We start from the raw sequence: 18,761 nt of genomic DNA, 5'->3' as shown, positions 1-18,761 counted from the left end.
CATTGTCCTCTAAAATAACTTCAATGCTCAGCACCACAGAAAGTTCTGGGGATGGCACAGATGATTTCACGAAAGACTCACTCATAACAGCAACTGTGTCTTCAACACAAGGAACAGTATCACCATCTGTGGTAGCATCTCTGACCCCTGAGAAAAGTGAGACTTTGGGAACAGCCTCTACTGCAGCAACATTGCTCAGCAGTACAGACAAAGTTTTGTCTGAAACCTCAGCAAGAACACAACACATTTTCACATCAAGCAAACTTCATGATGAGTCAACAAAACCTGAAGCATCCTCAATTAAGTTATCGACAGACGCCCATAGATTGAGCATGGAAACAAGTGTGCCATCAAGCAAACCCACAGCACGTCCCACAGGTTCTTCACTGTTCAGCACAGAGAAGCCTACATCACTGTCTGTCAAAGAAAATGATACTGTTGCTGTAGACCTAACAATATTGTCAGTTAGTCCGTCTGTTAACCAAACAGAAGATTATCCTTCCTCTACCCCAGGTAGTGTGGTAGATCACCTTGATCATACCCAAGAAACGTTCATCCCAAAGGATTATGTCAGCAGTACAGTGAAATCCTTTTCCAGTACTGACAGTGGAACGTCATTGTCCTCTAAAATAGCTTCAATGCTCAGCACCACAGAAAGTTCTGGGGATGGCACAGATGATTTCACGAAAGAATCACTCATAACAGCAACTGTGTTTTCAGCCAATGGAACAGTATCACCATCTGTGGTAGCATCTCTGACCCCTGAGAAAAGTGAGACTTTGGGAACAGCCTCTACTGCAGCAACATTGCTCAGCAGTATAGACAAAGTTTTGTCTGAAACCTCATCAAGAACACAACAAATTTTCACATCAAGCAAACCCCTGGTTGAGTTAACAAAACCTGAAACATCCTCAATTAAGTTATCTACAGACGCCCAAAGATTGAGTGTGGAAACAAGTGTGCCATCAAGCAAACCCACAGCACGTTCCACAGGTTCTCCACTGTTCAGCACAGAGAAGCCTACATCACTGTCTGTCAAAGAAAATGATACTGTTGCTATAGACCTAACAATATTGCCAATTACGCCATCTAGTAACCAAACAGAAGATTATCCTTCCTCTACCTCAGATAGTGTGATAGATCACCTTGATCACACCCAAGAAACGTTCATCCCAAAGGATTACGTCAGCAGTACAGTGAAATCCTTTTCCAGTACTGACAGTGGAACTTCATTGTCCTCTAAAATAGTTTCAATGCTCAGCACCACAGAAAGTTCTGGGGATGGCACAGATGATTTCACGAAAGACTCACTCATAACAGCAACTGTGTCTTCAGCCAATGGAACAGTATCACCATCTGTGGTAGCATCTCAGAACCTTGAAAAAAGTGAGACTTTGGGAACAGCCTATACTGTTGCAACATTGCTCAGCAGTACAGAAATAGTTTCATCTGAAACCTCAGCAAGAACACAACAAATTTTCACATCAAGCAAACCTCTGGATGAGTTAACAAAACCTGAAGCATCCTCAATTAAGTTATTGACAGACGCCCATAGATTGAGTGTGGAAACAAGTGTGCCACCAAGCAAACCCACAGAACGTCCCACAGGTTCTCTGCTGTTCAGCACAGAGAAGCCTACATCACTGTCTGTCAAAGAAAATGAGACTGTTGCTGTGGACCTAACAATATTGCCAGTTACTCCATCTGGTAACCAAACAGAAGATTATCCTTCTTCTACCCATTATAGTGTGGTAGATCCCCTTGATCATACTCAAAAAACGTTCATCCCAAAGGATTACGTCAGCAGTACAGTGAAATCCTTTTCCAGTACTGACAGTGGAACTTCATTGTCCTCTAAAATAGCTTCAATGCTCAGCACCACAGAAAGTTCTGGGGATGGCACAGATGATTTCACGAAAGACTCACTCATAACAGCAACTGTGTCTTCAACACAAGGAACAGTATCACCATCTGTGGTAGCATCTCTGACCCTTGAGAAAAGTGAGACTTTGGGAACAGCCTCTACTGCAGCAACATTGCTCAGCAGTACAGACAAAGTTTTGTCTGAAACCTCAGCAAGAACACAACACATTTTCACATCAAGCAAACTTCATGATGAGTCAACAAAACCTGAAGCATCCTCAATTAAGTTATCGACAGACGCCCATAGATTGAGCATGGAAACAAGTGTGCCATCAAGCAAACCCACAGCACGTCCCACAGGTTCTTCACTGTTCAGCACAGAGAAGCCTACATCACTGTCTGTCAAAGAAAATGATACTGTTGCTGTAGACCTAACAATATTGTCAGTTAGTCCATCTGTTAACCAAACAGAAGATTATCCTTCCTCTACCCCAGATAGTGTGGTAGATCACCTTGATCATACCCAAGAAACGTTCATCCCAAAGGATTACGTCAGCAGTACAGTGAAATCCTTTTCCAGTACTGACAGTGGAACTTCATTGTCCTCTAAAATAGCTTCAATGCTCAGCACCACAGAAAGTTCTGGGGATGGCACAGATGATTTCACGAAAGACTCACTCATAACAGCAACTGTGTCTTCAACACAAGGAACAGTATCACCATCTGTGGTAGCATCTCTGACCCCTGAGAAAGGTGAGACTTTGGAAACAGCCTCTACTGCAGCAACATTGCTCAGCAGTACAGACAAAGTTTTGTCTGAAACCTCAGCAAGAACACAACACATTTTCACATCAAGCAAACCTCTGGATGAGTCAACAAAACCTGAAGCATCCTCAATTAAGTTATCGACAGACGCCCATAGATTGAGCGTGGAAACAAATGTGCCATCAAGCAAACCCACAGCACGTCCCACAGGTTCTTCACTGTTCAGCACAGAGAAGCCTACATCACTGTCTGTCAAAGAAAATGATACTGTTGCTGTCGACCTAACAATATTGTCAGTTAGTCCGTCTGTTAACCAAACAGAAGATTATCCTTCCTCTACCCCAGGTAGTGTGGTAGATCACCTTGATCATACCCAAGAAACGTTCATCCCAAAGGATTATGTCAGCAGTACAGTGAAATCCTTTTCCAGTACTGACAGTGGAACGTCATTGTCTTCTAAAATAGCTTCAATGCTCAGCACCACAGAAAGTTCTGGGGATGGCACAGATGATTTCACGAAAGACTCACTCATAACAGCAACTGTGTTTTCAGCCAATGTAACAGTATCACCATCTGTGGTAGCATCTCTGACCCCTGAGAAAAGTGAGACTTTGGGAACAGCCTCTACTGCAGTAACATTGCTCAGCAGTATAGACAAAGTTTTGTCTGAAACCTCAGCAAGAACACAACAAATTTTCACATCAAGCAAACCCCTTGATGAGTTAACAAAACCTGAAACATCCTCAATTAAGTTATCTACAGACGCCCAAAGATTGAGTGTGGAAACAAGTGTGCCATCAAGCAAACCCACAGCACGTCCCACAGGTTCTCCACTGTTCAGCACAGAGAAGCCTACATCACTGTCTGTCAAAGAAAATGATACTGTTGCTATAGACCTAACAATATTGCCAGTTACGCCATCTAGTAACCAAACAGAAGATTATCCTTCCTCTACCTCAGATAGTGTGATAGATCACCTTGATCACACCCAAGAAACGTTCATCCCAAAGGATTACGTCAGCAGTACATTGAAATCCTTTTCCAGCACTGACAGTGGAACTTCATTGTCCTCTAAAATAGCTTCAATGCTCAGCACCACAGAAAGTTCTGGGGATGTCACAGATGATTTCACGAAAGACTCACTCATAACAGCAACTGTGTCTTCAGCCAATGGAACAGTATCACCATCTGTGGTAGCATCTCAGAACCTTGAAAAAAGTGAGACTTTGGGAACAGCCTCTACTGTTTCAACATTGCTCAGCAGTACAGAAATAGTTTCATCTGAAACCTCAGCAAGAACACAACAAATTTTCACATCAAGCAAACCTCTGGATGAGTTAACAAAACCTGAAGCATCCTCAATTAAGTTATTGACAGACGCCCATAGATTGAGTGTGGAAACAAGTGTGCCATCAAGCAAACCCACAGAACGTCCCACAGGTTCTCCACTGTTCAGCACAGAGAAGCCTACATCCCGGTCTGTCAAAGAAAATGAGACTGTTGCTGTGGACCTAACAATATTGCCAGTTACTCCATCTGGTAACCAAACAGAAGATTATCCTTCCTCTACCCCAGATAGTGTGGTAGATCACCTTGATCATACCCAAAAAACGTTCATCCCAAAGGATTACGTCAGCAGTACAGTGAAATCCTTTTCCAGTACTGACAGTGGAACTTCATTGTCCTCTAAAATAGCTTCAATGCTCAGCACCACAGAAAGTTCTGGGGATGGCACAGATGATTTCACGAAAGACTCACTCATAACAGCAACTGTGTCTTCAACACAAGGAACAGTATCACCATCTGTGGTAGCATCTCTGACCCCTGAGAAAAGTGAGACTTTGGGAACAGCCTCTACTGCAGCAACATTGCTCAGCAGTACAGACAAAGTTTTGTCTGAAACCTCAGCAAGAACACAACACATTTTCACATCAAGCAAACCTCTGGATGAGTCAACAAAACCTGAAGCATCCTCAATTAAGTTATCGACAGACGCCCATAGATTGAGCATGGAAACAAGTGTGCCATCAAGCAAACCCACAGCACGTCCCACAGGTTCTTCACTGTTCAGCACAGAGAAGCCTACATCACTGTCTGTCAAAGAAAATGATACTGTTGCTGTAGACCTAACAATATTGTCAGTTAGTCCGTCTGTTAACCAAACAGAAGATTATCCTTCCTCTACCCCAGGTAGTGTGGTAGATCACCTTGATCATACCCAAGAAACGTTCATCCCAAAGGATTACGTCAGCAGTACAGAGAAATCCTTTTCCAGCACTGACAGTGGAACGTCATTGTCCACTAAAATAGCTTCAATGCTCAGCACCACAGAAAGTTCTGGGGATGGCACAGATGATTTCACGAAAGACTCACTCATAACAGCAACTGTGTTTTCAGCCAATGTAACAGTATCACCATCTGTGGTAGCATCTCTGACCCCTGAGAAAAGTGAGACTTTGGGAACAGCCTCTACTGCAGTAACATTGCTCAGCAGTATAGACAAAGTTTTGTCTGAAACCTCAGCAAGAACACAACAAATTTTCACATCAAGCAAACCCCTTGATGAGTTAACAAAACCTGAAACATCCTCAATTAAGTTATCTACAGACGCCCAAAGATTGAGTGTGGAAACAAGTGTGCCATCAAGCAAACCCACAGCACGTCCCACAGGTTCTCCACTGTTCAGCACAGAGAAGCCTACATCACTGTCTGTCAAAGAAAATGATACTGTTGCTATAGACCTAACAATATTGCCAGTTACGCCATCTAGTAACCAAACAGAAGATTATCCTTCCTCTACCTCAGATAGTGTGATAGATCACCTTGATCACACCCAAGAAACGTTCATCCCAAAGGATTACGTCAGCAGTACATTGAAATCCTTTTCCAGCACTGACAGTGGAACTTCATTGTCCTCTAAAATAGCTTCAATGCTCAGCACCACAGAAAGTTCTGGGGATGTCACAGATGATTTCACGAAAGACTCACTCATAACAGCAACTGTGTCTTCAGCCAATGGAACAGTATCACCATCTGTGGTAGCATCTCAGAACCTTGAAAAAAGTGAGACTTTGGGAACAGCCTCTACTGTTTCAACATTGCTCAGCAGTACAGAAATAGTTTCATCTGAAACCTCAGCAAGAACACAACAAATTTTCACATCAAGCAAACCTCTGGATGAGTTAACAAAACCTGAAGCATCCTCAATTAAGTTATTGACAGACGCCCATAGATTGAGTGTGGAAACAAGTGTGCCATCAAGCAAACCCACAGAACGTCCCACAGGTTCTCCACTGTTCAGCACAGAGAAGCCTACATCACTGTCTGTCAAAGAAAATGAGACTGTTGCTGTGGACCTAACAATATTGCCAGTTACTCCATCTGGTAACCAAACAGAAGATTATCCTTCCTCTACCCCAGATAGTGTGGTAGATCACCTTGATCATACCCAAGAAACGTTCATCCCAAAGGATTACGTCAGCAGTACAGTGAAATCCTTTTCCAGTACTGACAGTGGAACTTCATTGTCCTCTAAAATAGCTTCAATGCTCAGCACCACAGAAAGTTCTGGGGATGGCACAGATGATTTCACGAAAGACTCACTCATAACAGCAACTGTGTCTTCAACACAAGGAACAGTATCACCATCTGTGGTAGCATCTCTGACCCCTGAGAAAAGTGAGACTTTGGGAACAGCCTCTACTGCAGCAACATTGCTCAGCAGTACAGACAAAGTTTTGTCTGAAACATCAGCAAGAACACAACACATTTTCACATCAAGCAAACCTCTGGATGAGTCAACAAAACCTGAAGCATCCTCAATTAAGTTATCGACAGACGCCCATAGATTGAGCATGGAAACAAGTGTGCCATCAAGCAAACCCACAGCACGTCCCACAGGTTCTTCACTGTTCAGCACAGAGAAGCCTACATCACTGTCTGTCAAAGAAAATGATACTGTTGCTGTAGACCTAACAATATTGTCAGTTAGTCCGTCTGTTAACCAAACAGAAGATTATCCTTCCTCTACCCCAGGTAGTGTGGTAGATCACCTTGATCATACCCAAGAAACGTTCATCCCAAAGGATTATGTCAGCAGTACAGTGAAATCCTTTTCCAGTACTGATAGTGGAACGTCATTGTCTTCTAAAATAGCTTCAATGCTCAGCACCACAGAAAGTTCTGGGGATGGCACAGATGATTTCACGAAAGAATCACTCATAACAGCAACTGTGTTTTCAGCCAATGGAACAGTATCACCATCTGTGGTAGCATCTCTGACCCCTGAGAAAAGTGAGACTTTGGGAACAGCCTCTACTGCAGCAACATTGCTCAGCAGTATAGACGAAGTTTTGTCTGAAACCTCAGCAAGAACACAACAAATTTTCACATCAAGCAAACCCCTGGATGAGTTAACAAAACCTGAAACATCCTCAATTAAGTTATCTACAGACGCCCAAAGATTGAGTGTGGAAACAAGTGTGCCATCAAGCAAACCCACAGCACGTCCCACAGGTTCTTCACTGTTCAGCACAGAGAAGCCTACATCACTGTCTGTCAAAGAAAATGATACTGTTGCTATAGACCTAACAATATTGCCAGTTACGCCATCTAGTAACCAAACAGAAGATTATCCTTCCTCTACCTCAGATAGTGTGATAGATCACCTTGATCACACCCAAGAAACGTTCATCCCAAAGGATTACGTCAGCAGTACAGTGAAATCCTTTTCCAGTACTGACAGTGGAACGTCATTCTCCTCTAAAATAGCTTCAATGCTCAGCACCACAGAAAGTTCTGGGGATGGCACAGATGATTTCACGAAAGACTCACTCATAACAGCAACTGTGTCTTCAACACAAGGAACAGTATCACCATCTGTGGTAGCATCTCTGACCCCTGAGAAAAGTGAGACTTTGGGAACAGCCTCTACTGCAGCAACATTGCTCAGCAGTACAGACAAAGTTTTGTCTGAAACCTCAGCAAGAATACAACAAATTTTCACATCAAGCAAACCTCTGGATGAGTCAACAAAACCTGAAGCATCCTCAATTAAGTTATCGACAGACGCCCAAAGATTGAGTGTGGAAACAGGGGTGCCATCAAGCAAACCCACAGCACGTCCCACAGGTTCTTCACTGTTCAGCACAGAAAAGCCTACATCCCTGTTTGTCAAAGAAAATGATACTGTTACTGTAGACCTAACAATATTGCCAGTTACTCCATCTGGTAACCAAACAGAAGATTATCCTTCCTCTACCTCAGATAGTGTGGTAGATCACCTTGATCATACCCAAGAAACGTTCATCCCAAAGGATTACGTCAGCAGTACAGTGAAATCCTTTTCCACTACTGACAGTGGAAAAAAATCATTACCCAGTGTCCACATGCCTTCAGTAAAAGATACTTACACAGACATGGAAAGTTCAACTGATTTACCTGACGAAGAATCGTCAAGTAATGATGAATCTGGATCAGGGCTTACAGAATTTACAACAGAATCACTTATTGAATTTATTGTGACTACAGATGAAGCTGAAATAAATGAGACAGGTAGCACATTAAAAATTGTTAGTACTGCTTCATCAACATACTCTCTTACTTTGCCATCAACCCAATCTTCACATCTTGCCAGCAAGTCTCTACCTCTTGAGCAGAGCAGTGTGGACTTTTCAGTTGACATTTCCAGTGCCAATTCTTCTGAGTCATTCACATTTAAACCTAGTATTATTTTAGAAAGAAAACCTTTTTTGTCTACTGCCCATACAGTTGACCCGCAGGCTACTTTTCTTTACAGCACAGAAAAAGCAATAGCAAGCTCTCTTGACATCCACACCTCAGTTAATATATTTCCGACTTTTCACAGCACTGAGAAGCCATCAGTACCAACAGCTTTCAAAGTTTCTCCCTTCCATACAGTGAGGACACAGTCTCCACCTGAGATCTTAAATCTAAGCCGAGTTCAACTGTTAACAGAGGATAAGACTTCTGGTGACCCAGCAAATGAATCATTCATCTCAAAACTATTAGTGTTGGGAAACTTCACATCTAGTACACCAACCGGTAAAACTGAATCTTTGCCTGCTCTTGATAATCTTTCCTTCTCACTTGAAGGGGAAACTGCTGAATACACCAAGGATTCCTTAATTTCTCAAGCAACTGATTCAAGCACAGGAAACGATGGAGCAAATTTGCCAAGAAATACATTGCACCCGTCCCATACAGCATCTCTCCTTACACCTGAGTCTTTAAAAAGTGATCAGACAGTGCCCGACTTTACTTCAGAAACCGTTAGCAGTTTAAAGGATAAGGTTAGTTCCATTCCCACTGCATTTCCAACTATCATATATAGAAGCATAGCAGACCAGCAAGTTGGTATTATTACTCCTAGCACCAAACAAGTGGAGACTATAAAAGCTGGACAAACCCCCACAATGGTTCTCCATGAGCCTAAAGCATCAATAAGCGTTTACAAAATTTTCACAGAGGAAGCAAAGGAGAATAATGAACTAATATCTGGAGGTACAGAAAGTCTGACGCCAGAAAGCATAACTTCTGAGTTTATCACCAAGGACAATGCAATCATTGATACCATTTCAACAGCTCAGGTTCCTTTCTTTTACCCAACTGTCTTGACATCTGGAGGTATCAAAGCAGATACAAAGGCACAAAAGCTTAAGATAATGGAAGAAACAGAGGGTTCAGGAACTGCTAGGTCTGCCATTTTAACACCTACCCCAAGTATTTTGTCTGCTGCTCCTAAGTCTGAATCAGTCACACTTACAAGTCATGGCATAATTTCCACAATGAGGACAGAACGTGACTCAGCGAAAACAAGTGAAAATTATGATGACTTATCTGTAAAAATGATAACATCTTCTGTCTATTCTATGTTTAGTACTCAAAAACCAACTCTTGACACAAAGGATATAGTTCCAGGTGACCTAGACCAAAGTATCTTTACTCTGAGCACAGCTGATAGTAATATTTCAGAAAACACAACTCTATTATCTGAGACACTTGAAACAGAAACTCCAGTATCCATCCCAGAAGAAACCTTCAAAACCACTGAAAAGGATGAAACTCAAACTTTACACAGTAGTGGAGTTTCAGAACAAAAGAAAGAATTTTTACCCATTGGGAGAATAACTTCAGCTCCAACTCATGAGGAAATTACATCATCTGTAGAAATATCACCAAATGCATCCACGGTGTCTTTTCCACAAAGCACTCCTAAGTCAAAGGTTACAGTTCAGTTTGTTACCACCTTTGCACTACAACCAGATACAATCCAAACTGTGGAGACATTCCAACATGCTAGGTCTGAGCCTCATCAGTTTAGAAATGATAGTTCTTTGGAATCACTTAAACAAGTGAGGTCAGAGATCCAATCAACACAAACCCCCCAGGCAAACCATAACTCTCAAGATGCATCACTCACGACAATTCTCCCCATCTCTACAAGTCATCAAGGAAGTCAAATAACGAAATTCACAGCTATTCATCCTGGAGATCATTCTGTGACTGAAGCTGGATCTGTGTTGGAGGATGGAAAGACACTCAAACTAAAGACAAAACCATCTTCAGACACAAAGTATATTGATAACATAGATTATACAGCCCCAGATTATGATTTGGTAGACCCTATCAGACTTGAATCGGTTCCTAAATACAAAAACAATTCAAAAGAAATGGAAGACTCTTTAGCTAAACCACAAACTCCAATCAGCACATCACCAATATCTTTTTATGAAAGTGGTTCAGAAAGCACCAGTAGCTCTGAAGAAAGCATGCCCTTGACAAGCACTGCAAAAGTGGACAGTTATGTTCGTGGTAAAATCCCCTCTGACCTCCTGTCTCCTACTACTACCATGTCTTCTGTCCTTGATCCAGGACTTCAGTCTGTCAATTCATTGACTATGTCAGTCAAACCTTATAAAGAAAATACCAGGAGACTGGAAGAGCAGCTACGTTTGACAGATGAGATCCTTGCTGTATTTAAAGAATATTCAACAGCTGCTTCAAGGACAGAGACTTTCAATTCTGATAATACCTTGGGGAATGTACAAAATCTGAGCACAGTTCCTATGGAAAACAGTGAGATAACTTCGAGGATCCCTGCTAAGTCTGCATCATCCACAACACAAAGCATGCAAGAATCAGCTACATCTGTGGCCACCACAGCTTTACCCATTCCTGTGGAAGATGGCAAACAACCTGGCGATTTACTTTCATCTGTTACTGAAGGAGGACAGTCTCTAGAGAAAAAGGAAAAATCAACCCCACCCCCCGTGGCACTGGATTTGGGGCACACTGTTGTTGGCGAGACGATGGAAATTCCTGGTAGGTTTTTTTAAACGTCTTTAATTAGAATGTAATTACATTTTTATAACTACTGTTTTTAGAGTTGTCACTTATTTTTGTTTTTACTAGGACTGTACTCCTGTGCCAAAAACATCTGCCTAAATGGAGGATCTTGCTACAAAAGTGGCAGTGTCCTTTCTTGCAGCTGTGCTCCCGGTTACACTGGTCCTCTTTGTGAAAACGGTATGGAAACCTTTCTTTTTGAATAAAAAAGGCCTTTTTAATGCAACAAAGTACTTTTTGACATAGTTTATGATCTTTTTCCCCCACAAAGACATTGATGAGTGTCATTCAAATCCTTGTCGCAATGGAGGCACATGTGTAGATGGGCTGGCCTCCTTTTCATGTGTTTGTCTTCCAAGCTACACTGGACTCTACTGTGAAAGTGGTAAGTTTTTGTTGAGTCTGAATTCAAACACTCTTTTTCTTTTATTTTTACATAGACTTACCTAGCTCCAACTGCTTGTTTATACTGTTGGGCTTGCTTAGAAATTCAGATGATATAAATAAAAAAAAACAACATCATCATTCAGTCACTTAGATTTGGACAAATTGTTGTCTTACCTGCCTTCTAGACATTTCTGAGTCACAAACCATTATTATCTCATTACCTCAAACATTTTTTTGGTCTCTTGAAAGTGTAGCCCTAAGGCTTGTATGGTAGGTGCCATCACTTTCAGATACAAACAGATGACAAATTGTCTGCTTATGGTTTTGCAACCATTCTGATGAGAATGTTGGGTCAGAGGGTGTGGTGAAATACAAAAAGCAAACAAAATCTCATCCATAAGACCTTTCTCCTTCAAATGTGTTTCTCTCCCTTGATAAGAAAAAAGGTCAAAGGGTAAGAAAACCCGTTGAAGTAGAATCAAAAATGTCCAAGTACTTAGCAAAAGAAAATAATATTAAACTCAATATATTTTGACACTAGCCAGCTCTAATAAAAAATACTACATAGCCAGCTAAAACTACTAAAATACTCCACCTCATTCATTTTGCAAATCAGCAGTGAAAAAAACTTTCAAATACAAAATAATGGCATTATTAATGAGTTAGAAATAGAATACATGGAGCGAACTTTAATAGTTGTCATTTTTCAGGTTTTTATAGTTTTTAGCAAAGCATAATGTTTATTAGTGCAGCACAAACGCCATGCATTTTAACATCTACATTAGAAATTTAGCCTAAGATCAAGCCAGGCACAGCACACAACACCTTTGCCAGAAGCCTTTTTACTTTAATAAGACTTTTAAAAATTCTAATACATCAATTTAAAGATTTTGTCACATAAAAAAATATAGTCTGTGTCTTTTTGACCGTTTCTATCATCATACATTCCACCTAGAACCAATAAAGAACAAGGACTGGCACTTCTAATGTAATTCAGCTGTGAGTTGTATTGTAAGAATAGAATAATGAGTAAAGCTGGAACTTACTGTGATAAACATCATGATTGTTATAATTTTTTTTATAATGAATAATCTAAAGATTCCCATTCCAAATGACACAAGCAAAGAAGTATAAGATTAACTGAAGCATCTTGCAAAAAAAATGAGTTGTCAGGATTATTTCTGTGTTAGACAGCTTTTGTAAGTAACAATACAATCCTGGAGAAACAAGCTTACATACAGCTGTGCAAAGGTCTCACAGTAAAGTGCTTGGTTGATTTCAATTAATCAGAATCTATATTGATTCTGGATCCCTCTTTAGTGAATCAAATCCATATTGTGTGGCTAGACACAGCTGCATTCTAATTAAGTTTAGCCCAAATAAAAAGATTAGAGAAGAAACAAAAGCAGCTGTATTTTAGTCATTGTTTTCATGTTACATCATCCAAAAATCTATTTTAAAATTTAGCTGACATGTTCTAAACCTTTTATTTATTAAATTATTTTTATATTGCTGCAATAACTGACCCTTGATAGCTGTAAACTGTAAAAGTAGCTTAATGTAAGCAATGTTTTTGTGATTTATCCCGAAGCTCGTTGGATGTATCCATTTGACTTGTTTCCATTGGGCTTTTTTCCTGTTTTTACTGCTATGTGCATGCAGCATTGTAAAGGCCTTGAAGGATAGATCCATCATGATGTTCCTCTTTCATCTTAAGACAAGCTCAGAATAATACAGAGTTAACTGCAGGCCTTCAGGGCAAGCAGACCCAGGTGTTAACAGTGATGTAGATTTAACAGATGATGACAGGGATGTTTAAAAGATGAGGGAGATTGATATGTGAAGTAACACATTTGCTTTATGTTAGATAAAGATTGATCTTTGGGAATATTCGCTGTCTGTCTTTGTTCAGACACAGAAACATGTGAGTATGGCTGGCACAAGTTCCAGGGCCACTGCTACAAGCACTTCCCCCAAAGGAAAAACTGGGACTCAGCAGAGCGAGAATGCCGCATGCAGGGGGCTCACCTCACCAGCATCCTCTCACATGAGGAGCAGCTGTTTGTCAACCGTAAGTTACAAATTGGATTCAAAGAAAATCATTTAAGTGGGTGACATGCTTAAAATATACATGAGATAGTTGCAACTAAAAAAATAAGGTAGCACAAATGTTAATGCTATTATGCTTTTATTTCAACTTTTTGCTTTTGAAAAGCTCTAAAACATGAAAAGGAAAATGCATTCTTACGTGTATTATTGTACCCTGATTGGCAGGTCTCGGACAGGACTACCAATGGATTGGCCTAAACGATAAAGTGTTTCAGAATGACTTCCGCTGGACTGATGGAAGTGTTGTGGTAAGACTTCTTTCACTCCTATTTTAGTCTTAAATGTGACACTGTACATATTAAGATGGTAAACAGATGTCATCATGGAAGGACAAGTGTTGTCTTCTTTTTCTGACTTTCTCATGAATTCTTTCTCTACTGAGCCTATAACCCTGATAAAGATAACAGAAATGCCATTCAGTATGCTTTATGAATGTCTCCAATTTAAAAAACAAAACAAAACAACAAGCTAAACAAAATCTCCTCACTTGACAGAAGAGTGCCAAATTACAATATGCAGCCAGGTTGTTAGACTGTTGTCTGGGAAAGGTGATTGCCAAGTAGTGAAGGGAACAGGAATAAAAGGCCAAAGGTTGAAAAGTAAGCACAGGCCTCCCGTGGAGGCTGATTTAGAGGTGGCGACGAGTTAGGTGTGAGTGACGCTTTGTGGAGGGTAGGTTAAGCTGGCAAGCTTTGGTACAGTCCCCCTTTATTCTTCACACTCCTGAGGGAGCACAGCTAGGAGGAAGCCACTCAGGGGAAAGGGCACTCAAAAGGCAAGCAGACAGATGGACAGCACCTGTGCCTTACAGCACTGAGAAAAAAAAACTAGGACAGCCCAGGGGGTCTAGGTGGGTGGTCACCTCTGCTTCATCAAAATAAATATTAAAATGGTTTAAAACTACTGTAAAGTATTTTGACTGGGAAATGCTGCAGTGTCTCATAAACGCAGGCAGTTGCAGACGTGTGTTTGGCAAAGTGCCTACAAAGTTTAGACGATCAAAGTTTGTTTGAATTTTTCGAGGAGGATGCAGCCCTGCTGGGCAGTTGATGGGTTAACCATTTGTTGAGCTGAAGTGAGCAGAGCAGGAAGCCACCGTGTGTTTTTCAGCCTTAATGACAGAGTAACAGGGCCTGCAGGCATGATTGGAGGAGACAGGGTGGGTGGAGGGGATCACAACTTTGAAGAAACTGTTTGACTCTAGAATGCGCTGAAAGACTGCAGTTAGCATCAGTTCCAGCTAGAATGCCCCACAGCTCCACAGCTGTGTGTATACTGTAGATGCACATCTGCAGATGGAGAATTGCACACAAAATGTCATCACAAATCCATGGCTGTCCATTAACATAAAAACACACACAACTCTTTAACTTGGATCCCAAACATAGCAAGATGATAAAATTCCATCACTTAGTGATATACGCCTCCAAATGGGATCTTGTTTTGCGTAAAACATGTCTCAAAAGCTCCACATAACTTTTGTTTTGTCATATATAATGGTATTGGGTGAGCAGTGAAGTGAATAGTGATGAAGTGCACTTATTGAATGTGGTTTTCTTTGTGCAATACTCCTTTTTTCAATCTGACATCTGGAGTAGGATGCTACCAATGTTCTGACTTGAGCTGTGGCTCAGAGGTATGCTAACTCCCTCATGTGGACAACACAGAAGTTACATTGATAGCAACCTGCTTGAAACAACACACTATCTGTCTCTGGAACTCTTGTTAGTGTATATGTGCTGCACATTTTCAGCAAAACATGGTGTTGAAACATTATACAGACACTGAAGCTGTTTCTTATCCATTTTAACGAGGCAAAAACTAATCAGAAACAGTGAATATTTTCAAAGTTAAGTGTTGTGTTGATGTCAAACAAAATTGGCATAAACCTGGTAAAAATAAGCAACAAGGACTCCATTTCTGATTTCGCAAATGCGTAAAATCCAGAGATGAGCAAAATGTTGCGAGTAAATGAAACATTGTAAAAATAGACCTTTTTTTAAAGATTAATAACAATGTAAATTTTCATTAGTTGTTGGACATTTGAGATTGTATTTGATTAAAAAAATCATAGGAATTACAAGAGTTTAGAAACAAAATTCTTATTTAGATGTGTTTAATTTGAATAAATTTCTTCTGCATAAAAAAAAAATTCTAATGCCTTAAAAACAATTACATTTGATCTTTTTGCAGCAATATGAACACTGGAGGCCCAACCAGCCTGACAGCTTCTTTTCCTCTGGTGAGGACTGTGTGGTGCTGATCTGGCATGAGGATGGACAGTGGAATGACGTTCCTTGCAACTACCATCTCACCTACACCTGCAAAAAGGGCACAGGTAAAAATAGATGGCTCAGTACAACAACTGCTTTTGAACAAATAAACAAAGTGCCTTTTGTTGGTCTTAATATAAATGCTTTTCCTGCAGTAGGAGGCTTATTTGTTGTTTCTGTTCATCAGTTGCCTGTAGTCAACCCCCTGTGGTAGAAAATGCCCGCACTTACGGAAAGAAGCGGGAAAGGTACGAAATCAACTCGCTGGTGAGGTACCGGTGCCGGACAGGCTTCATTCAGAGACACGTTCCAACCATACGTTGTCGTGGGGATGGACGATGGGATGTTCCTAAAATCACCTGCTTAAACCGTCAGTATAGCTTCTGCATCTCCTGAGCACAAACACTTTGCTACTGCTGTCCTTCTTAAAGCATGCATTGTGATAAATGATTTATTATGTTATGATTTATTTCATTTTAGCTTCAAGCTACCAGAGGAGCTTTATAAGAAGACATCAACATCAACACAGAAGTTTGTATAGCGTCAACAACTTCAAAAAATGGCAGGAGGACTCCTTCCATTCAGGCTATAGGCGCTACCGGGGAAGGAGAGACAGAAATGAGCACAAAAGAAAAAAGGTTGTTAGTTCCAAGTAAAGGAAATGCAGCTGCCTGATAGCTGTTCGGGAGGAGGAAAAGCAACAAAGCACAAGGGGGAAAGCTCATCAAAGGAACCAAAAGGATAAAGTACAATTCTTCTGCATTTTGAAAGACAATGGAAAACTATGAAGTGCCTTAAACATGTTATTACAAAACATTTTGTATGAAAGGGAACTTTGATACATCCTAATTGGATTTCCAGAAAGTTGCAAGTTTGCCAATGGAGAACCAAAAGCTCTGTTTTTTTTCTTTTCATAAATATCAGCTGTGCCATTTAAAACCACCTCAAGTGTTTCCTATTAGCAGAGTGAGCGGTTGGAAGTGTTACTTTTCAGCATGAGCTGCATTCATCCATAAGAAGCTCTTTCAAAATGAGAACTGGACCCAACGTTTGATGATCCAATGCTGAACACAAATCAAGGTTTTACTGTGCAGCGCTCAGTGTTAAAAAATCTACCAAAAAAACTCCAATAATATTAGATATGGCTAACAGCAGAAACAAACACAGTTGGGAACAATGGTTTCATAGTATTCGACTTATTTAGATTCCTTGTCCAAAATGCAAGTTTGGAGAACTTTCCAGACAAAACAGTTTAAAACTTTTTTTGCTGGCAGCTGACACCAAACATTGTGCTTTTTTTGTTGTGGTTGAATCTCATGTGTGCCATGTCAGCTGAAATATTTAGATATATAGCAAACAGAGAAACTTCTAAAAAGCTAGACTTTTGTGTGACAAAATTCTATAAAACAGAAATAGATGTTTAATTCTTTGTTTATTTTAATTGCATAAAGAATGTGTGCCTTGAGCGGCCCATATTTGCTTTCCGTTGCCTAACTTCTGTCATGTTTACATGGACCTGTTATACCTTTCATAATTATGGCAAAGACTCTTCTTCTCATTTATTGCTGCTCCCTTCAGTCAGGTTTTCCTGAGGTTTTCTAACTTGTGCTTTTTTTTTTTTTCTTCACTGAGCATTTTTCTTTTTTGTGGTCACGTATTCGCAGCCACTGAGTGAATGTAATTTGTGAAACACTCAGAAAGACTTGAACGTACGACCTGTTTTTTAGGTAGAGATTCCGATAATTTATTTTCAAGCTGCTCTTGAGCTCTTCACTTGTTTTCTACTGACAGGTAAAATATGATCCCACCGCCTGGGCCAGCGCTTTTCTAATGTGTGTTCGGCAGGAGCAGAGACCCATTCACACTGTCTAAATAGGATGCATTGAAGATGGAAAATTGCTGAGCGGCATGAACAATGTGCACGTCTTTTCACATCTTTAACGCTGTCAGTGGACCAAGGAAATCTGAAGGGCCACATCAGCAATAATATGCAATGACTTTGTTTTATAACGGGCTGAATTTGTACATGTGGGTGGTTTTGTGTTTCAACTGTGTTTTTTTTTTTAAATGCTGTTACGTTTTGACTGCCTGTGAATGTGTTTTGTGTATTGTGCACATAATAGTGTTTCATATTTATAAAAAAAAACATTTAAAAAAATAACATTATTTTAATGTGATTGTCCAGGATGCTTGTGAATTTCTTTTAAGATTAAAATGTCTGTTTTTTGTGTTTTTTTTCTGTTTAAATCACTAAAGAAATAAAAATAAATATATGAATATTTTAAAGTTTCTCAAAGAAAATTTGTATTTTTTATGGTCATGGAGTAGGTAAAGCTGCAGTTTCATTCTTTATTAATTTTTTTGTTTTTTTTTATCACTTGAAAAAGGTCCAGAACGCTGAATGACCTGGTTTGAAAGTTGTGAAAATGAGAATATATGGGAATTTCTCAATAGGCAACACAGTCTTTGACCAGCAGGTTGTGCTATCAGACTAAAACAGAAAGCTGAACTTAGGAGGTTTAGGTTTTTATTACTTCCATTATCCACTTGCATTACAACGAGTCAAAAATCCTCCAAAGAATATAACATTTCCTCCAAATCACACATTTCAGAAAAAAATCATCACACTTAACAGGCCATTTAAATAGAATATTCAGGGGCTGTAGCTAAGATATAGTGGTGTAAAATGAGGCAAACTAATAAAGTAAATGTGGACTTTTTTGAGGATTTCTCTTTTCTGAGTTGGTTGTTTCTTCTATATCAAATATTCAACAAGTAAAGGAAGTTTCTTGCTGTTAATAAGCAGATGCTTTCTGAGAACAATCCAGTCTCAGAGTGCCTCCTCATGCAGCCGTCCCTTCTGCTTAGCAGTGACATTACTGCCACAGAACATCATTCCTTGGGGAACAGCATTTACTGGTGTAACCTTTGTGTAAGTTAGGTTGCTGTGGTTTTCACCGTGACTGCCCACCCTGTCATTAGACCAGACTTGACTTG

At 40.2% G+C, this 18,761-nt stretch overlaps 1 protein-coding gene across 1 annotated transcript; it reads left to right on the top strand.

Annotated features, from left to right (window-relative positions):
* The first annotated feature begins 129 nt into the window (after positions 1-129).
* On the top strand, positions 130-18,050 carry LOC101165399 (uncharacterized). The gene is made up of 8 exons (XM_023958529.2): positions 130-10,971; positions 11,062-11,175; positions 11,267-11,380; positions 13,295-13,453; positions 13,657-13,739; positions 15,685-15,829; positions 15,952-16,134; positions 16,245-18,050. Exons 1-8 carry the CDS (start codon positions 333-335, stop codon positions 16,418-16,420), a joined length of 11,613 nt encoding a protein of 3,870 aa, XP_023814297.2. The 5' UTR covers positions 130-332; the 3' UTR covers positions 16,421-18,050.
* The last annotated feature ends 711 nt before the right edge of the window (positions 18,051-18,761 follow it).

The sequence above is a fragment of the Oryzias latipes genome, chromosome 9 (genome assembly GCF_053564925.1).
Source record: "Oryzias latipes strain Hd-rR chromosome 9, Olatipes_Hd-rR_3.1".
Lineage (NCBI taxonomy): Eukaryota > Metazoa > Chordata > Actinopteri > Beloniformes > Adrianichthyidae > Oryzias > Oryzias latipes.
This window is presented reverse-complemented; position numbering and strand designations above follow the sequence as displayed.